Source organism: Alternaria rosae, assembly GCF_020736505.1.
Source record: "Alternaria rosae strain MPI-PUGE-AT-0040 chromosome Unknown BKA58scaffold_4, whole genome shotgun sequence".
NCBI classification, from domain to species: Eukaryota; Fungi; Ascomycota; class Dothideomycetes; order Pleosporales; family Pleosporaceae; genus Alternaria; species Alternaria rosae.
The window spans coordinates 1,633,030-1,653,342 of record NW_025763573.1 but is presented as its reverse complement, the minus strand read 5'-3'; the positions used below and the strand labels follow the sequence as shown (position 1 = coordinate 1,653,342).

The 20,313-nt window shown below is 51.4% G+C and overlaps 7 protein-coding genes across 7 annotated transcripts; 3 read left to right on the top strand and 4 right to left on the bottom strand.

Moving 5' to 3' along the window:
- Nucleotides 1-784: 784 nt before the first annotated feature.
- On the bottom strand, nt 785-7,032 carry BKA58DRAFT_336987 (Sec63 Brl domain-containing protein). Its single transcript, XM_046168267.1, has 2 exons — nt 6,558-7,032; nt 785-6,506 (listed from the first exon to the last, which is right to left on the bottom strand). The coding sequence occupies exons 1-2, from the start codon at nt 6,931-6,933 to the stop codon at nt 907-909; spliced, it is 5,976 nt and encodes a 1,991-aa protein (XP_046026344.1). The 5' UTR covers nt 6,934-7,032; the 3' UTR covers nt 785-906.
- Nucleotides 7,033-7,153: 121 nt separating this feature from the next.
- Nucleotides 7,154-8,214, top strand: BKA58DRAFT_151897 (Longin-like domain-containing protein). Its single transcript, XM_046164798.1, has 5 exons — nt 7,154-7,296; nt 7,359-7,454; nt 7,541-7,610; nt 7,660-8,039; nt 8,094-8,214. Exons 1-5 carry the CDS (start codon nt 7,276-7,278, stop codon nt 8,127-8,129), a joined length of 603 nt encoding a protein of 200 aa, XP_046026343.1. The 5' UTR covers nt 7,154-7,275; the 3' UTR covers nt 8,130-8,214.
- An 85-nt stretch (nt 8,215-8,299) lies between these two features.
- BKA58DRAFT_468490 (uncharacterized protein) lies at nt 8,300-10,013 on the bottom strand (the record flags this gene model as incomplete). Its single annotated transcript, XM_046175111.1, has 1 exon — nt 8,300-10,013. The coding sequence occupies exon 1, from the start codon at nt 9,761-9,763 to the stop codon at nt 8,300-8,302; it is 1,464 nt and encodes a 487-aa protein (XP_046026342.1). The 5' UTR covers nt 9,764-10,013.
- On the bottom strand, nt 10,010-13,593 carry BKA58DRAFT_382681 (uncharacterized protein). The gene is made up of 3 exons (XM_046170124.1): nt 12,978-13,593; nt 12,777-12,918; nt 10,010-12,694 (listed from the first exon to the last, which is right to left on the bottom strand). Exons 1-3 carry the CDS (start codon nt 13,411-13,413, stop codon nt 10,384-10,386), a joined length of 2,889 nt encoding a protein of 962 aa, XP_046026341.1. The 5' UTR covers nt 13,414-13,593; the 3' UTR covers nt 10,010-10,383.
- Nucleotides 13,594-13,707: 114 nt separating this feature from the next.
- BKA58DRAFT_382676 (UDP-glucose 6-dehydrogenase) lies at nt 13,708-16,089 on the bottom strand. The gene has a single exon (XM_046170123.1). It carries the CDS (start codon nt 15,691-15,693, stop codon nt 14,125-14,127), a length of 1,569 nt encoding a protein of 522 aa, XP_046026340.1. The 5' UTR covers nt 15,694-16,089; the 3' UTR covers nt 13,708-14,124.
- A 523-nt stretch (nt 16,090-16,612) lies between these two features.
- Nucleotides 16,613-18,115, top strand: BKA58DRAFT_151848 (triose-phosphate transporter family-domain-containing protein). The gene is made up of 4 exons (XM_046164797.1): nt 16,613-17,070; nt 17,123-17,298; nt 17,354-17,576; nt 17,637-18,115. Exons 1-4 carry the CDS (start codon nt 16,813-16,815, stop codon nt 18,060-18,062), a joined length of 1,083 nt encoding a protein of 360 aa, XP_046026339.1. The 5' UTR covers nt 16,613-16,812; the 3' UTR covers nt 18,063-18,115.
- Nucleotides 18,116-18,168: 53 nt separating this feature from the next.
- BKA58DRAFT_382672 (uncharacterized protein) lies at nt 18,169-20,005 on the top strand. Its single transcript, XM_046170122.1, has one exon. It carries the CDS (start codon nt 18,468-18,470, stop codon nt 19,947-19,949), a length of 1,482 nt encoding a protein of 493 aa, XP_046026338.1. The 5' UTR covers nt 18,169-18,467; the 3' UTR covers nt 19,950-20,005.
- The last annotated feature ends 308 nt before the right edge of the window (nt 20,006-20,313 follow it).

The window sequence follows — 20,313 nt, the reverse complement described above, 5'->3', positions numbered from 1 at the left end:
TGTATCGCAGTTCCACCTATCCTTCCCTTACCACGACATTGCGTCGGGACATCTAATCCAACATCATGGCCTCACTTGTGATGTCTGCACTTGGTGCTCTCGGCTTTGACGTTCAGAGCTGCTGCAACGAGCTCGCCTTCTGGGCCCTGAGAGGAGATCACTACCCTGATGCTTACGAAGGATGGTACGCAGCCTTCTGCAATCGCGACACACCTCCCGATGTCCACGACGACGATTGGTACGATGCTCTCTCACTTATCGGTCTAAGCCTGCACGTCGACATGCGCCCTAAGGAAGCCGCAACGTACCTCGAAGAAGCGCTCGCGTATACAGAGCAGACGCTTGCCCGTAACAATAAAAGAATGTCCGAAACCCTTGCCAGATTCGCGAGAGCGCTGGTCGCTCAGCACGAATACGAAAAAGCGGAGCCATATTTTCGACGTGCGCTAGCTAGCTACGGAGAAATATCTCCAGAAGAACATAAAGAGGTTTTGCAGATCTCTAATGAGTTCGCGTATAGCCTTGCATGTCAGGGCACTTCTCGCGCGGTGCAGGAAGCGGAGAGGGTGGCGAGGCAGACCTTGAATACGAGAGAAAGGTTCTTGGGTAGGCTACAGCAGGCGACGGTGGAGAGCGTTTGGACGTTGGGGTTTGTTGTGGAGAAGGCTGGGAAGAGAGGGGACGCGAGACGTTTGTACGAGAGAGCGTATAAGGAAGGGCGTACGCTCTTGGGGCAGCAGCATGTTGATGTTAGAGATTACGGGGCAGATTGCGATAGAATAGACAAGGAGGAGGATGAAGTAGTTCAGTGTCCACTTCTTTGAATTTTGCATTGAGACACTTTATCTATGCCTCTACAGTCATCTTAATTCACACTAAAGAGGATTATCTGCCATGGCTACATTACTACACCTTCTCTTTCCCTTTCCCATATGCATCTACAACAGGTGCTTCAGGCACCTCTACCCCCTCGATCTTCCACTTCATGCCTGGATATGAATCACTAAGGACGCTGATATCTAACTTCTTGCCTTGCGTCTCAGGGGGCAATGAGACCTTAGTCGAAGCTTGCAACCTGGACTGTGCGCCACCAGACGCACTTGAGCCCCGTCCACCCCGTCCACGGCCACCGTTCTTACTGGGATCAGGCCAATTGACGCGCTTCAGAGCAATGATCTCATCCGTACTAGAGTACGATATGATGGCGAAGAAGCCTTCAGTCTGCGGCTTTGGGTAGCGTGGTGCAAAAATGCGTATACCACCTTGTTGCATTTTGGCCGGGTTCTGGCGTGAGATTTTAAAGTCCAAGGCAAGTGCGTTGACATTGCCTAGGTCAAGCTTTAGTACGGGCAGACGAGATACCGGCTCGATGAAACGCTTGATACCAGTGTTTGCGACGCCAGCGAACTTGGCTGCACGTTCGAGTACTGCGGGCGATACGGTGGTGGTCTCGACGAGATCTTTTGGATTGGCCTTAGGATGCTCGAGACGTTTCTTCTCGCTGTCAACTTCCACGCCCGGGAAGATTGATAATGGCCCGTCAGTTGGCCAGCGCGCTGACTTAATAGCCTGGAGGATTGTGATCATTGTCTCGCATGAGGAGAGGTACCCCAGTTCAGTGAGTACATCAATTGATGCCTGTACAATACGGATACTCTGATCCAACACACTGTTCAGATCACCGACGTAATCAGAGATTGGCAAGTCAATGCGCGAGAAGTGGGCTTGTAAAAGCAAAAAGGACTTGACATGTGGATCCCACAAGGGTAAACCAAAGTCATCTGCGGGAATGGGAAGGGCCTTCGAAAGCTCTGCGTTGATGAGATCTTCGTTATGACGAACAGGTAGCTCATCGTATTCGGTGGCGTGAGAGATCCATGACAGAGCATCCGCGAAGGTCGCGTTGCGCTTGACATTCTTTACAAGGTAACGAATTGTTTTGTGGCTGAGGTAGTAGTAGCTCATAATCTTGCCGAGTGGCGTTGGGTCAACTTCGCCTGTTGGCTCAACGATAGCGCAAGAGGACTCGTCCAGTTCGCTGAGGGAGGTCTCCACCAGCTCGACCATATAGTCGTTGGCCAGAGATTGCGCGGCAATCGTGTTATGCTCTTCTGCTGAAATCTCTAGACCGTAGAAGGACGGGTTCTTATGCAACCGGCGGAAGAAGAACGTCCAAGTCAGGTAATCTAGCGCGTCTTGTTTTGTAGCAATGGTACCTGCAGAAATTTCGGCGCCCAAATGGTTGTCCAGCACCTTGTGCAGGGATGACTCGACGGGAAATCCAGTATGCAAGAAATGCTTGTAAAACTCTTTCTTTGCATCTTGCGTGAAGATGCGCGCAATACCTGAGTCGTCGAACTGAGGACGTCCGGCACGTCCCAGCATCTGCAGCACATCTGTGAGGTCCATGTCTTTGTACCCTTCCGTTTTGGCATCGAAGAACTGTGTGCCCTTGACTACGACAAGATGGGCTGGCAAGTTCACGCCCCATGCAAGCGTACTAGTGGCGACTAGAATTTGAATCTTGTTGTTTGCGAAGAGCTCTTCCGAGAGCGACCGATCAGTCTCGACAAGACCAGCGTGATGCAAGCCTATGCCAAAACTTAATGCCTCACGCAGTGAATCATCCTTGACTCGGTCGAGATTGAGTGCCAAATCGTCCTCAGACATGTGTAGGAAGCGCCTCGGATTATCTTCCATGCCGCAAAAGTTGATTAGATCGCGAGCCGTCAAACGGGTCTGTCGGCGCGAGGCCACGAAAACGATAACTGGCTTTTCCGGTGAATGAGCCTTGATCGCAAGGAATGTAGGCCGGTTCATCGATTGCATCAGCGGACAGAAGCCCCGCTGCTCTGGAAAGCCATCGATGAAGATTTCAAGCGGTACCGGACGCACAGAGTGGCGGAAGTTGAACAAGCCCTCTTTGACACCGAGCCAGTTTCCAAGATCAGACGCATTAGCGCACGCAGTTGACATGCCAAGCAGACGAATGGAGCCGTCTTTCTTCTGCGATGCGATATAGTTCATACGAGAAACAATGATCTCCAGAATTGGACCACGGTCACCACCCAGTAAGTGAATTTCGTCGATGATGACCAGACTGACTTGACGAACGTATCCACGAGTCTGCCAGCTACGACTGATACCGTCCCACTTCTCAGGGGTCGTAATGATAATATCGGCATCACGAATTGTGCGTGTGTCCGGAGTGTTGTCACCAGTTAGCTCAACAAGCTTTAGGCCCATTGGGCCAGCAAGGCGCTTGCCCCAATCCTGGACTCGCTCGCGTACAAGTGCCTTCATAGGCGCAATGTACACAACCTTCGAGCCAGGTTTCTCACGGAATGCCCACCACATTGCGAGCTCGGCAGCAACGGTCTTGCCACTACCCGTCGGCGACCCAAGTAAGACGTTGGCAGGTGTGTGATACAGGCAATGGAAGATCTGTGATTGCATAGGGTTGAAGTACTGGAAGCGCTGCGCATACACTTCTTCCAACAGTGGGTTTTTCAAAGCAGCGATCGGCAAAGGTTGAAGATTTAGCAGGTCGGTATAAACGCTCTCTGTGTCCGGCCGAATGAGATGCTGGAAGGATATAGGATGGACCGTCTCAGCGCCTAGCCAGCGATCAGACAAGGCGCGAACGTATACTTGTGTAGGCAGAGGATCAGAGAGCGGGATAGTAAAGTTCAACTCGTGGTCATCGTAGAGCTTCCTGCGTGACAGAATAAAAAACTCGTGATGGTAGATCTCGGATGTTTCCGAGTTCTCGACCCAGATCCAGAATGATTCGGAAGTACCATGGTGACGATCATTCCAGACAAAATCGGGTGTGAGAAATAGCTGTATGCGGAGCACATCTCTGTTGAGTGGAGCGATCTCAGATTCAATGCTCAAGGTCGGGAAGTTGTTCATAAGCTTTGAGATGACGCCACCCATCTTTTTGTTATGTACCAGATCTCCGATCTCTGTTGTATCCATTTCGCGCAGGGTTTGTATCGACGGATACTTGTGGTCGAGCGCGCGCAAGACTGGCTGCGGTAGATCATATTGATGTAGTGGGTGTTGGAAAGACCAGCATCGATGTTCGATAGACTGGCAAAGACTTAAAAGTACCTGACACTGATAACCCCAGCGCCTATTAAGCGCAATCATGAACAGCGCACGCGCGATACGTGCGGCATTCTGGGTCACATAATTCGTGTCTGAAACCAGAGTGAAATCTTCTAGGCGTGCTCGTGAGATGTGAGCTTGGAGAAGATAGTTTGTCTTTCCATGAGAAGTAGCATATCCATCCTTGACTTGTGTGATCACATGCCCTTCTTCTTTGAGTGCTGAAAGCTCTTTCTCCTCGGATTCGCGTGATTGCACTTGGTCAAACTCACCGCTCATGCTGACCATAGCTAGAGCATCCGCGTCTGTACTACGAGGTCGCATCATAGTGTTGAAGATCTCTATACTCGATTGTTGGACGTAATATTGACTCGCAATGCGCCCGACATCTTTTGCTCGAAGGTCTTCTGTCGTCTCGTTGAAGATTATCATTTGACTCCTCTGCAGGATTCGTGCGGCGTCGATAATGAGCTTGCGACGTCTTCCCACTAGTTGTGGATCGTCACGGATTTCAGACCATTCGATACCGTACATCAGCGGGCTTTTTTGCATCCGTACGAAGAGGTACGAGTATCCAAGCCATGTCACAGCTTCAGATACCGTCGTTACTGTACCAAGCGAGATCTCGGCATTGAGGTTGTCTATAAGCTTTGCGGAAAATCTGGACTCGATAGGCTGTTGCTCAGTCACGGCGCGCATGTAATGATCGAGCCTGTCATGCGTCGTGCAGATGAAGCCGATACCCGTATCCTGAAATTGGGGTCGACCGGCACGACCGAAAATCTGCAAAACGTCCAAGATACCCAGGTCGGTGAATTTACCTTCTTGTGCATTGTAGACTTGGGTGCCCTTGATGAGGACGGCTGCCGCGGGTAAATTGACTCCCCAAGCCAATGTCGCTGTACAGCAGAGCACCCTCAAAACGCCCTCAGCGAACAGGCGCTCGATCAGGTTTCTGTCAGAGCGAGGCATGCCAGCATGGTGAGTACCCATGCCTTTTCCGAGCAGCTCGCGTAATTCTCGGCCCTTTGACTGCTTCATATCGCGTACAGCATTCTCATACCGAGGATGATCTTGCGGATCGAATAGATCGGTGCACTGTTCTTCCATAGCCATGTCGTATAAACGCCTAGCTGTTTTGACCGTGTCTTTTCTCGAATGCACAAAGACCATGATCTGGTGGCCCCGCTTGAGCATCTCGACGACCTTGTCAAAAGCCACTCGCTCCACGTTCTCACGTGACTTTGCAGAGCCTGGCTTGCCTTTGGCGCCGATGAAGTGCTGCTCCAAAGGTACAGGACGGAATGAAGCGTCAAAGTAGAATAGACCAGCCATCTTGTTCACTCGAAGAAAGTCAGCTACGTCGACATAGTTGGGTAGGGTCGCCGATAGACCAACGATCCGGATGAGTGATTGTGTACTCTCAACCTGTCGCTGAGTGCGCGCTACCAAGCTTTCCAAAACAGCGCCGCGCTCGTCATGAAGCATGTGAACCTCATCGATGATGAGCAGACGTACTTTCTGTACCAGCTCGGTGTCTCCAGTGCTTTTCCTCGTTACCACATCCCACTTTTCTGGCGTAGTGACTATGATCTGGGTGTCCAAAATTTCGGCTTTGGTAAGATGCATGTCACCAGTCAGTTCGCGAGCCTTGATACCCAACCACGCTAGGCGCTTTCCAAGCTTGTCTGTGACCTCAGCAGCGAGCGCCTTCATTGGTGCGACATAGATGATCTTGAAGTCTTCCATCATAACTGTAAAGTCGGTCGCCTCAGGCTCGTCGATTGGGTTCGGCACAACATTTTTGGCGACAGTGTTGAGAATCGTAAGCATGGCAGCATCTGTTTTACCCGCACCAGTAGGCGCGCAGATCAGCATGTTCTCACTGGTTTTGTAGGCGACTGGGTACACCAGACTCTGCATGCGATTAAGGGACTTGTAGCCTTTGAAGGTGCGCTGACAGAGGCCGTCCAGTTCTTGGATCTCGAGTAGCCTTCGGCCGACGCCAACAGTACCTACCGGGACTGCAGGGATCTCATATTCTTCGTAAAGGTTGTTGTCGCGATGCTCAGTATCTGGAGGTAGTGCGTACTTTTTGCCATAAGCCGAGAGCTTGTTGCCAGCTTCGTGCGTGCGATAAACGTGAGGATATTGGGGACCTGTTCGGTCCATAGAAGGTGCCAGAGTGGCGGTCTTATGCTCCCAGTCCGCTCGGCGCAACGCTTCTTCGCGTTCAGCGCGTGTTTGTAAACGGCCCATGGTACCGTTGCTTTGAGCGGGAGTAGGCTCATGCAAGGATCGCATGATGTCCTTGCGATGGGATATAAGCTCGGCTACAAGATCCAGCTCCCCGTACCCAACGATATCTGCGAGCATCATCTGTAGCTCTTCGTCTATTCACAGTCAGCATGCTGCAGATATCGACTATTGGCATGAAGCCTCACCATTACTGTCACTGGACAGAATTGCAGTGATCTGCTCCTTCAACGCTCCAGAATCCAGACCGAAACCGCTTTGAGCTACTGAAGAGCATTTCTCTGCGAGCCATTGCTGGCTATAAGCCTCGCCACCGACTTGACCGTCGGGAAATTGGTCCAGGTGGTCACTGCTGAACTCTTCTTCATACTCGTCGCTGATGATGTCCCAGATGTCTTCGCCGCTGACAGTTCCTGAGAAATCATCATCATCGAACTCGAGGTCGTCTCCGTAGGCGGGCGCCTTTTCGGTGTCAGCAGGGAGATTGAGTTCGGCGATGGCTTTGCGCATGGTGTCGAGCTGCTCGAGCCATTGCGCCTGGGCGTCTTCGACGGCGGGCGACATTATCGCAGCTTGTCTGAATGTTGGGGATCGATGTGATAGATGCACGCTCCTTACCCGCTCTTCACGATGGAGAGCGTGATTGCCTCTGCGTCAGGCTTGGCAGAATCAATGATGGGTGAGTGTCCTGCATTCGGCCGGACTTGCCCCGCCCCCGCGCATTAGCTTCATGACATAATCAAGAGCGCGCTCGCTGGCGGGACTGACGCATGATGCGCTACCACGGGCCTGTCGCAGGCACCTCTTTCGAGACCGGATAGTCACAAGGCCCATACCTACTGCGCTCACTTCTGTCTCTCTCTCTACACGCACATATACCCACACCCTTTGCATCAAATCGCCAGCATGAAGGTCGTCTATATCGGCGTAAGTACTCTCTCACCGCCTTCATGACACCGCCACAGGTTGCTAACACACATCACATGCAGGTTTGGAAGAATGAGACGAAACCCACGGTGGAGTTGACGTGTGAGCGCGAGCTCAGCTCTTACGGCCGATTCACACGAGGAAGCATCAGCGAGTTCGTACGTGACGATAATATCCCAGGCCAAGCAGATCGCCTAGGACGATAACAGGGTGGGAAAGACAGTCGAGCTGATAGGGTGCCTAGATGTCGTTCTTTGCGGGACAGGTTGCCGAACGGACAAAGCCTGGGCAAAGACAAGATGTGGAGGAGAAAGGTATGCCATCTGATACGCGCAACCTCTACTCGCCTAACAGCACGCGCAGACTACATCTTCCACGCATACGGACGCTCGGAAGGCGTTTGCGGCATCATAATCACCGATTTCGAATACCCTAAGCTCGTCGCACATCAGCTGCTCTCCAAAGTCCTCGACGAATTCGTATCTAAATACCCCAAGTCCGCCTATTCGTCCGCCACCAAGGACAGCCCGCAGATGTCGTTCCCTGAGCTAAAGGATTACATCCAAAAGTACCAGGACCCACAGCAGGCGGACAGTATCATGAAGATCCAGAAGGAGCTAGACGAGACCAAGATCGTCTTGCACAAGACCATCGAGAGTGTTCTAGAGCGAGGCGAGAAGATCGACAACTTGGTGCAGAAGAGTGACGGGTTGAGCGCACAGAGTAAGATGTTCTATACACAGGTATGTTGTAGCTATGTACGGAACAACCCAGCCACTAACTAACTCATGTACCAGGCCAAGAAGCAAAACTCGTGCTGCATCGTCATGTAAATAGTGGGTTCGCTTTGCTGGCTCATTCATCTCTCTTTGGGCGTTTATACCTGGGTTTGGTACTTGATACAAACAATCCCGCATACTCTTTACAAGTCATATGGAGAACAAATTTTGCACATCCCAATATCGCTCTCTGCTGTTGGAACTCAGCCCTGATCTTCAGATACCTAGTCAAGCAGGCAATCTCGACTTCCAGCGGCTTCCTCCGATGTCGCGTGACTGAATTCATGTTCTTGGCCAGCAATTTCAACGTCCACGTCGGTCTCTTCGTGTTCTAAATCCATAAGATCAGAAAGTTGGGACTCCTCGTCAGACTCGGATGCGAGAGGGTCTTGGTCGAAAAAGTCTTCAACGTCTTCTCCTTCGAGTGGTTGAGCATCGGCGCTCGACTGGCCCTGCTCTGTTTCTAAGTCTTCCTCTATGATATCACGAATCTGTCGTGCATGGGTCTCCAAGCTGGTTCCCACAAGTGTTTCGACCCTGTCCCAACTGTTGAACTCGTTGTCGCATGCATCATCGAAGGACGGGTCGTTCCAGACAATGAACATGTCGGTTGTGGTAAGCAATGAATTGATCCAGGGCTGCTTCCAGTCATCCTCCATTTTGCTCAACCATTCTTCGATACCCTTGATGAGGTTGTCCTTGGAATCTTCATCGGTGAGTTCGCGATAGATTACATTCGGTTGGGAAGGGTCTTGTTGGGAAGGGTCTTTATCGCAAAGCAGTGTGCGACACTGTCGTACGCTGTACTCCCAGCTGCTCATGAACGAGGTTTCGGCCCATCCTTCATCGTCGGGACAACGATACTGGGAATTTGCATCATAGGCCATGCACTTTCGAGAAAAAAAGGCACTTGAGCGATGACGAGTATCCTCTGGTGTATCTGGGGAATACGAAAGGCGCTTCTTCTTGCTCTTAGATGCTAGAGTTCGTGGAGCACTTTCATCAGCGTTTGTTAAGCGTGCAGGAAATTGAATACCCTTCGCGTATACATCCACTGCCGTTCTAGCGCTGTAGGGACGCACGACCTCAATGTCCGCAGCAGGATGCGCAGCTTTCCAAGCAGCTTCCAAACGCGCGATATCCTCCAAGTTATCGACATCGTTGATCAAGTCGGTCTTCCGCTTATAGTACGCTCGCTTGCTAGTCCGGAAGCCCTCCACTGTGGAGCCGGGACGCAAGACGCGCCATGGGCCGCCAGAGTCTAGCCACTTGGCCCAGAGCTCGGCAAGCACTTTGAGATGAATATGCAATACGCACATCGAACACCATGCGATATCTTCATGCTCCTCGCCTTCTTCCTCTTCTACATTCTTCTGTTGCCGTTGAGCATCTGGACGTGGATCCCCGAGGTGTAGCGGGTGTCCACATCGCTCCGCCAGTATGTATCCCGCGAATGTTGGATCTGGCGACTTTCTCTCCGCTTCTGAAGTCCCATCGAGCTTTGCGCATTGTCTGGCGCGCCACTCTACGAAATCCATGTGCTCAAATGCAGTGGGCAGGAGGATGTCGTCATCGTCTTCGATCGCGATATTAAAGGTGGACTGGCGCCAGCGCTTGTAGAGCTCGATCTCGTACGGCAACAAGAGTGCGGAGACTTTGGGCTCGACCTTTTGTGGCGGTGTCGCCATAAGCCTGTGGGGTCTCGCGACTGAGGTAGATGTAGGCTTGATGAACGTAAAGCGCCGAAGTTGCGAAGGGAATTCTGGTATTCGAACTTGAGAGCAGTGTGGTTGCGACGATGTCTTTTCCGGCGCTTGGTAGTGTTATTGTTATAATCCAAAACGTGGGAACAGGTGCGCTCAGTTCAGGTCCACGGTCGGTCCATGGGTTCTTGATCCGCTTTTACGGTGGGACCTTTTCTCAATTGAAGTCACATTCACTTCGACTTACGTCACTGCTCTCACAACTACGTCTATTCCAATACAGAATTTCACTGCCCTCAGATATGAAGAGCCTGCGAGAACTGCGAGAAGACTGTGTAATCGAAGGATGGATATAACGTTCTCGTTAGATTCTCTTCACACAGATTAAACAACCACAAGAAATAGCTATTGGTAACAGAATAATGTATTACGACTGGAATTTCGTACGACCTGTACAACTGCAAGTACGCAATGCACGTAACATGCAAGCAGATCATGATGAGACAATGAGGTGAAGAAAGATGCGCGATAAACGTTGCACACGGAGCAATGGTCAATGAGTTCCAGGGCTGAGCGGCGCAGAAAAGCCACATGTGCTTGACCCGCTACACGAACAGAATGCTCTTCATGTGATTTAAATCCTCCAGAAACTCTTTTGTATCAGGGTGATCGACGCCACAACGTTTCTCAGTGCCGACATGAGCGTGCGCGTACAACGGCAGAGCCTCCTTGTATCGCTTTTGTTTCTTGAGGACGTCTGCAAGTGTATGAACGGCAACCAGCGTCTCGACATCATTTGCTCCTAGGAGCTTCTCGCTCTCTGTAATAAGGTGACGACAGACTGTCTCTGCTTCTTCAAGTCGACCCTGTTGAAGGAGCGTCTCGGCGAGGCTGTTCATGCTCTGCAACGCTTCTTGTCGTGCCTTTTTATCGAGGTCGGTATAGATTTCAACAACGTCACGCCATTGCGCCACAGCCTCATCCAGCTTGCCTTGCTTGACGAGCGCTTCGCACAAAAAGTTAACGCTCGTAATCGTTTCGTAGTGGTCGGGGCCCAGCTTCTCTGATCGGAAACGCACAACTTGACGATGTATGTTTTCAGCCTCAGCTGCTTTACCTTGCATGCTGAGTAGAACACCCAAGGCGCGTAGGCTATGACAGGTATCGTGAGTTCCTTTGCCGTACTCTTCTTCTTGAATGCCGTGAACTCTTCGATGAAGCGCCGTTGCCTGTTCGTAACGCCCATTGTTGATATACGCGAGCGCAAGCCTGGCCATGAGTGACTGAGTTTCTGTACTGTTAGGTCCATAAACCCGCTCGTATCCCTCAATTGTCCGCATATGGAAGGCCTCTCCTTCTTCATACTTCTTCTGCATGTTCAATCGAGACCCCAGATTGTTCGCACTGTCTAGGGTATCTAGATGGTCTGGACCCAGCAAAGCTAGTCTTCCGTCATTCGCTTTTCGGAACATCTCCTCTGCTTCGTTGTGTCGCTTGAAGATGCTGAGCACAAGGCCTAGTTGATGGAATCCGCGAAGGACGTCTTCTCCATGCGGTCCTTGAACTTCTTTGAGTGCGGCTAGTGCCTTGCGACCCAAGTCTTCCGCTGCCGTGTAGTCTCCCATGATGTAGGCGAATCGTGATACCATCTGGATGAGCGGCCCCCACATCAGAAGCACTGTCTTATTGTCTGGGCGATATCCGGCGGCTTGTTGGGCATGTGGGAAAAGATATTGGCAGATCTTCCAATTTTCATGTTCAGGATTCGGGAAGCGGTCTCTGATGATGGTGATAAATCTCTGCGTCCAGGCTCGCAGTTGTCTGTTGATGTCCAGCCACCTTCTGGTAGTGTATTGCACTAGCCGATGCATGTTAAAGTGACATCCATCCAAGTTCGTTTTGATGAGTGCGAAATTCGTGAGGACTTTCCAGTCTTCCTCAAAGGAAGGAGCATTGGATGTTACAGTGCCCGTTGCCCTTTTCTCAGTCGCACGTCTGCGCCGTATGAGATGCGACCGCTGTTGTCTGATTCGCTTCCACCAACTGAGGTGGGGCTGAAGTGGGGTGGCTGCGGCTATGACTTCCTCGCCATATTGACCGGTGAGAAGCGTCTCCGGAATGCCCTGTCGATCGAACAAACACATCAGCGAAAGAAGCCTTGCAGCTGAAGGGTGTGCCCTGCTAACGTACTGGAAGGATAGGTGCCAAGTTTTGACGATCGAATTCGTCCTACGTGCGTTGCGACTCGTTTCGTGAGCACTTGTCTCCAATAACTGCGCCGTCTCCTCACTTGGTGTGCGGATCTTCTCAGTCGCTTTCGAAACCGTAAGCCTCGGATAGTTCATGCTGATGTTTGTCGCGATTTGAGATATGGCTAATGGCATAAAGTCGACCGTCTTAACTAGCTCAGCAGCTTCGGCCTCAGTATGGATAACCTTACTACTGAGCTTTCTCCTGAGTAGGGTGATTGCCTCGTTCTCGTTCATCTCTTCTATGTCAATGTGGTAGGCGCAATTACCCGTAACCATCTGTGCAGCCTCGGCATTCCTCGATGTAACCAGGACGGATCCTCTGGCCGAAGTGACTATAAAATCTCGGATTTCCGGCATGACTGCAACGTCGTCCATACTGATACTGGATGCGGCTTTCGGTGTGGGTGTAGTGAGAACGTCAACAGAGTCAACGTTGTCCAGAATCATCGTCCACGGTCCATTGGACTCATCTCGGAGCCAATCTCGGACCATGCCAAAGATATCTGCCGCTTTTTCGTCCCAACCTGGAAGACCGACTGCCTTCGCTATTTTGCGGAAGTCTTGAGCGACAGCATTTGGCGTATCGAACGTTACCCAAAATACCCAGGTATCTGGCGAGGCTTGTCGTATGCGATAACTGTACTCAATAGCTATCCGAGACTTACTGCAACAATGGTAAGTAAGCGAGCAGTATTAGAGTACCATTTCGCCGGCTGATCACCAGCCGCGATAATCGGGGCACGTACCCAGCGCCGCCAATGCCTACCAAAGCCAACCTTGAGCCAGGTTGACACCGTAGAATGACATCGCCGATCACATCACGCTCTACGAAGTCTGCTTCTCGTTCGAATGGGCATGTACTCATTGGTTTCGGCGGAACCTTCTTGTCTACGACGCAAACATTAGTCAAGTTTTTGCGATGAAGCTTGAAAGTATTACAGACGTACTCTCCAGATGTTGTGTCGCGCTCGAAAGCCCATAATGCATTGCCTCCATGTATCTTCGGATGACTTTGTCCAGTTCCTTCACGTCGCCGTCGTATCTCACACTCACGACGGATTTCCATCCTCGCGTAGTCCCTCTATCACCCGGTTTGAACAAGACCTTATCGATGATCGTCTCCAAGTTCCTGATCTGACTGAAGCATTCTTCTATTGCTGGCTTCATTGCCCTCCTTGCGTCATCTGTCATGTCTTCGATCTTCGTGTTGGTTGTTCTCAGTGCAAGAACGAATATCGGTAACCGTGTGCTGACATGTTTGAAGGCGTCCGGGAGACTGTCCCCTTTCTTGCGATATTCGTTGAGACGCTTAATCACCCTAACGCTGATGTCGATAACCTGGATTATGCTGGCAGCGACACCAACAGCTGCGAATTCCGCCATGGCGTTGCGGGTAAGACAGGAGGACTAACTGAAGACAAAGATTCTAAGTAAGAGCACCCAACGACGAGGAATCCATCGCGAGGCCTTCGAACGGGCGCGACTTGATTTATGCAGGAGTGCGGCGCAGCAAGGCTGTAACGACTTGTGATGCATCGACATGGGTTGCTGCAAAAGTCATTCGCTGAAGGCGCGTACAGCAGAAGCGCCACGAAACCTGCGCGATGCGCCCTGAGGCAAGAGCCAAATTCAAAGTGAGCATATCGAATCCCGAGATTGAATTCATATTTGCATTCGAGGACGAATATAATGTTTTTGTGCTACTACTATAATGTATATGGAGCGGGATTGAAGGAGTGCGAAGCGTGTTGGATTGGAAGGCGCCTGCCGGTGCGGGTGGCGCCTCCGCCTACAGGGCTAACCCAAAACACAACGCAGGCGGGGCAATATTTCACACGTGCAAACCCTTCCATCACCAAGTACGTTGGCGGCATGATCAGATCACTTACAGCCCAAGGGCCAACGAACTTATTTCACGGGAAAGTTAACATCTTGAAGATCTTTTATCGAAATAGCAAGCTGATCACTAGAGCTGTAATCCTATCGTCTATTGCTGCGACAGCGGTTGACCAACGCCAAAACTGGGTACTGACTCTATACCTCATTAAATACATAAGCAAATTGGATATCTCGACATTAAAACATTCAGACCGATTACGACTCCCTCGATTTACCAACACCTTCGTATCGGAAGCCTAGTGCCTCCAGAGGCACAGGATCGACAACGTTACGTCCATCAAAGACGTACATTGGACGACGCATGACCTGCGAAATACGCTTCCACGATATCTCCTTGCGCATCATTTCCACAGGACCGTTGTGTACGGAATCGCCGCGAGCGTGTCCGGGGCTTCTCGTAGGCTGCTTGTTGCTGAACTCGTCCCACTCTGTCAATATGACCACGGCGTCGGCATCGGTACATGCGTCATAAGTCGACGAACAGACCGTGAGTCTGCCTTTGATACCCTGTGGATGTGGGTTGCTGCTCTCGATATCGTGCAGTATTTGCGATTCCTTGACCTGTGGGTCGTAGATCCTGACGTTGGCACCTTCAGCAAGTAGGTTGTTGACGACTGTGATAGCTGCTGACTCGCGAGTGTCTCCTGTGTCCTTCTTGTAGGCAAAGCCAAGAATAGCAAGCGTTTTGTTAGAAAGTGAGTTGTACAAGCATCGCACTATGCGGCGGGTAAATCGGTCCTTCTGGTACTCGTTTATGTCGACTACTGATCGCCAGTAAGCGGCGACCTCAAACAGGTTCAGGGACTCGGCGATGTATGCAAGGGACAAGATGTCTTTGCGGAAGCAGGAGCCACCAAAGCCAACCGATGCCTTAAGCATTCGAGACCCGATGCGCTTATCCAAACCAACGGCATAGGACACCTCATCGATGTCGGCGCCTACTGCCTCACACATGGCACCCAGCGCATTGACACTGCTGATCCGCTGAGCGAGCAGTGCATTTGCAGCCAGCTTAGCTAGTTCGGAGCTGAACAAGTTGATCGTGATGATGCGATCTGGGTTGACCCAGGCTGAGTAAATTTGGGAAAGAGCTCGTGCAGCCGCCAACCCGTGGGGAGTCTTGAGAGAGCCGATAAGAACGCGATCAGGGTTCGAGAGATTTTGAATGGCGGTTCCTTCGGCCAAGAACTCAGGGTTTGATAAGATCTCAAACTCGACGCCAGGTCGACTCGTTGCTTTTAGAACATCTCGCAGCGTGTCTGCCGCTCGGCATGGCACCGTGCTCTTTTCTACGATGATCTTGTTGTCTGTAGCAACAGCACCGATCTTTCGCACAGCAGACTCCAAATACGAAAGTTCGCTCGCATGTCCTGCACCCTGACCCAATGTCTTGGTGGGAGTGTTGACGCTCAATAAGATGAGTTCGGCTTCGGCGATGCCACGGTCGACATCTGTGGAGAAAAAGAGGTTTGGCGTTCGTTTGTTGGGTATGCCGTCACGCGCTGGCTTAACCACTTCCATGAGGCCAGGTTCGTAAATGGGAAGTTCTTCAGATTGCCATGCGGCAATGCGCTTGCTGTCATAATCGACCACCGTCACTTGAATGTCAGGGTTGGCGTTCGCCATGACTGCCGAAGTCGGTCCTCCCACGTATCCTGCCCCGATACAACATATCTTGGTTATGCGTCCGAACAATTTGGACTCATGGGTGGAGCGGTACGAGGGAGCCGGGGTTGGCGCATCTTGCCGTGTGTGACTAGACATAAGGAGTATGTGAAGGTTTACAAAAACGAGTGTAAAATGAAATATCTGATAGTCGAGCGGGACAGTGACAAAGAAGTCGCTGTGGAAGTGAGCTGGATACGTATAGGTACACAAGGCTATCGAGATATTGGATGAAGTATCCACTAGCCATGGTCACGGACCGAGCGGCCGAAGATACTCATGGTCGCCTGGACGGCTATCGGCATCTTCTATTATCGTTTACACGATCTCATTTTGGCAACTACTGGTGCCGAGGATGGGCCTGAACGTATCGGACGGTTAGGAAACGCTTGGTTGGGAGATGACCGCTAGCGTGACGGAAGTACCGGGGACGCCACAAGCATCAATTGATGGGGTGCCTGCCAAGCCAGCCCGGGCCTTTTTAGTAACGTCGCTTGTTATCTCTGTGATGTAATCGTTAGCACGAGAACTCCACCACTCGGCGAGGCTTGACAATGATTCTGCATTTTGGTTACTATGGCTATGGCCGTAGCTTCTCAGTTAGTTTCATCGCAGGACTTCAAGCTCCGCCCCGACTTACGCAGTTTTTCACTTCGCCCCAGAGACCGCGTAGAGGAGCCGAGTGCCATGTGACACTAACCAAGATAGACTGTTCTCATACAGCTAACATCGGAACCCGGCAACGCACAGTCACAGCGGATGAAGCCACTGTGCCTAAACTATGGCTTAGCTGGACTCCATGGCGCAGTCAATGGTAAGCACAGTTTCAGAGGACCAACGCACACGTGCAGCCACTACACCCTATTTGCCCTTGCCTGAGACGCAGTATTGACTCCGGTCCCCGACCGCCACATCTTACCCGGATCTATCGTGTGACACGGCACACACCGTTTTCAGCGGGTCCTGGGCAGACAGGCATGCGAAGGGGCTAAGGTATCGGCCAACCGCAGCATTTTCCGGTTGTCGTTGAGGATCAGACACCAAGAGACTTTGTTGGCCCTAGCCACAGTGACGCTATATTCTCTTTCAACTAATACTTGTCGGATCAGACACCGGTTCAGCCACCTAAATCCGAACACCCCTTAGACCGCCAAAACATCCCATTGCGAGGCAGTAAACAACTCCTTCCCTACGTCGACCGACAAAGACAACAAAGTCATGGAAAAAATTGAGATGGCTCAGGCCGAGCCTGTATCTAAGCAAGCGGCCGAAAGCGACGAGCAATATCCCATTGAACTAGAATTGAAGGAGAATGAACCACTACTGGACCTCGAAAGCCAACAAGATGCGAAGCATGTGCTTTCTCAGCGTCCTACTGAGCCGGCTGCCAGCAGGACGAAGACGTTCATCTACCTGGCGACTTATTTCATAATGAACTTAAGCCTCACGTTTTACAACAAAGCTGTTATGGGTTCGGTGTGTGGCAGAAGCAGATGCAACGAATCGATGGAGCTAACGAGATATCTAGTTTCCATTCCCATGGATACTCACAGCGGTACACACTGGAAGTGCTGCTCTTGGAAGTTCCATCTTCTTGATGTTCGGGCATTTCCAGCTAACGAGACTGACGCCGCGCGAGCATCTGGTCCATTTCATGTTCTCGCTATTGTTCACGCTGAACATTGCAATGTCGAATCTGTCGTTGTAAGTGTCTTTACCTCACATGTACCCGTATTCATGCGCTAATGACCACCCAAAGAGCCATGGTTTCTGTTCCCTTCCATCAAATCATGCGAGCGACATGCCCGCTCTTTACCATTCTGATATACCGTGTTATTTTCTCCCGAAGATATGCACTGATCACGTATCTGTCAATCGTACCGGTAATGCTAGGCGTCGGACTGGCTACCTTTGGTGACTACTACTTCACCGCCATTGGGTTCACCCTGACACTCATCGGTGTGGTCCTCGCTGCCGTAAAGGTGAATAAGACCCGAAGGATTACGCACGTTCTCGCGAAGGATGCTAACAGCTCAAAATAGACCGTTGTTACCAACCGTTTGATGACAGGGCGCCTGCGACTGCCCGCTCTGGAGCTGCTCCTCCGCATGGGACCCTTGGCTGCAGTGCAATCTCTGCTGTACTCGGTGCTCATTGGCGAGTTCTCGGAATTTCTCGAGTTTGTGAATGCCGGACACTTGACAAGGGAGAGGATCTTGACAGTCTCAGGCAACGGCCTGCTCGCGTTCGGCCTCAACGTCGCGTCTTTCGAGACGAACAAGCTGGCAGGCGCGTTGACCTTGACCATCTGCGCAAACTTGAAGCAATGTCTGACTATCGTACTTGGAGCCTTCCTATGGGACGTGCCTGTCAGTCCGATGAATGGCGCGGGCATCCTGCTCGCTCTGGCAGGTGGAGCGTGGTACAGTAGTATAGAGCTCAAGTCAAAGGCGAGAGCAAGTGGATGAGCGAATGACACATGGCGTCGCGCTTTTTTAGCGTGACGCGCTACTCTAGCGAGAACAGAGTCCGTGCACATGTGTTTCTTCTGTGACCCCAGACGTGCGTCCAACCGATCGCTTGGAGCCTGGATCCAAGTAAGACTAGCATCCGTCTTTCCCGATATCCTGGTAGTATGCCTCGCTCTATCAGCTTCTTCCGGAATCATGCCATTTATGCCAATCATGCAGCTCACCGTGCGAGATTGCCATAGGTGACGCCACACTCCCGAAGTCTGCCTCGCCACGGGGCTGCACGGTATCAATGCCAAACGAGAGCTTTGCTGGGCTATGGCCGGCCTGAAATTAGCGCTCTATTACCACTGATCATATCATAATCGACTTCGGACGGCTGTGGCTCAATACACCTGCGCCATGCTTCGTCCTAGGACTCTTGTCTTCGGAACCCTGGTTTTTGCGACCCTGGTAGTTTTCTGGACTGCACTACATCTCGAATCCTTCAACACCATACGGCAAGCCGCGATACAAGATCCACTCACGGCGAACATCCAAGAATCGCGTCTTCACTTGTTAATTGTAGCGACGAGCAGTGGCCTCGATTTGTGCCGCCTTCTTCTCTCCGCGTCGGTTCTCTTGTACCCACCTCCAGTTCTCATCGACTGGGCTGGAGCGGGTGCCTTCAATGCTGCAGAAACTCACCTTGCGAAAATCGCGGGGCCTCTTCGCTACCTCGAGAGTCTGTCCCCCACACAAGATACAGACATAGTCCTACTGGTGGATGGCTTCGATGTTACGTTTCAGCTTGGTCCTGATGTCTTGTTGAAACGTTATTTCGAAGAAACGGCGGCTGCCAATGAACGGCTGGTCAACCGGTACGGCAAAAGTCATGTACGGAAACACAACATATACAACAGCATCCTTTTCGGCCCTGACAAAGTATGCTGGCCCGAAGATGTTACCCGCTTAGCGTGTTGGGTCGTTCCTGACTCACCTCTTCACCCCAACGCTTTTGGCCCTTACACTGATGGTTGGGGTGATATGAATCACGCAAGACCGCGCTGGCTGAACTCAGGCACTATCATTGGGCCCGCTGCTGACATGCGCGAGATGTTCCGTGCAACTCAAGAAAAGATCAAGCAAACGTATGATCTCGAAGACGTGCTGCGCAATTCCGATCAGAAGTACTTCGCAGACGTATGGGGCGACCAAGAGTATGCGCGCATACTATCGCATGGAGATAAGCCCTACGGGATGCCCGAAGGGGTTCAGGAAATCGACCTACCAACACTCAAGGAAGGCGAAGTGACTGAATATCACATTGGGCTGGACTATCGATCAAGCCTGTTCCAGACAGCTGCGGGATACAGGAACTACATTGCTTGGATGACGACAAACCGATCCTCGCTTCCTTCATCATCGAAATCCGTGGAGCCGTACCGGATCGATCTGCAGGAAGATGTGCTGCAATCAAGGAAGCCATTTGCTGCTGTTTCAGATGATACATCGCTGAAGCAGACTTCATGGCGGGATGTGTCTTTGGGCTTCAACACGGTTACTGGTCAGGCTTTCCCAGTGCTGCACTTCACAGGCGACAAGTCATTTCGAGATACTTGGTGGCCCCGCATGTGGTATTTTGGAGAGGCCGAGCGTCTTCAACGTGCAGCATCTCAAATGAACGACGAGAAGATTGGGTCAGATCCTATCAATGGGGTTCGGTGGACCAAAAACATGCCATACGATAGAAAAGTAGGCGAGCTAGAAGAGAAATCAGGGGCTTGGAGTGACCAGGGGGAATCGCTGTCGTGGAAGTCTCTTTGCGAGTCGCATGAGCCTGCGCTGTATAGCGGAGAGGCAGAAACCGAGGAAGTCACATTTACGGAGACTATATACCATTGATCGCGAAGCATCAAGCGTTGGACTTACTATATCTTAATATCAATATCATATCTCACACCAGCTGTACAAACACGTATAGAATCTCTCATCCACCACGCACCAAGGATTGAACGCACAAGTCTTAATGCCTAATTTCGCTCCTGTTCACATAGCCACGCCGCCCCTGTTGTGGCAGTCACGCACGGCAGTTTACCGAGCATATGGTCCAAGCCACAAAAAAGATTAGTGACATCTCGGCACACCTCTTCCGGATGGTGCCGGCGAGTAGACCCACTACTGCACGCCCATCCGCCACTTCCCGGAGTTGACGCCGCACGGCTATGATATCCGACTAGCTCGAGTGTAAGTTTAGATACTAGCAAGG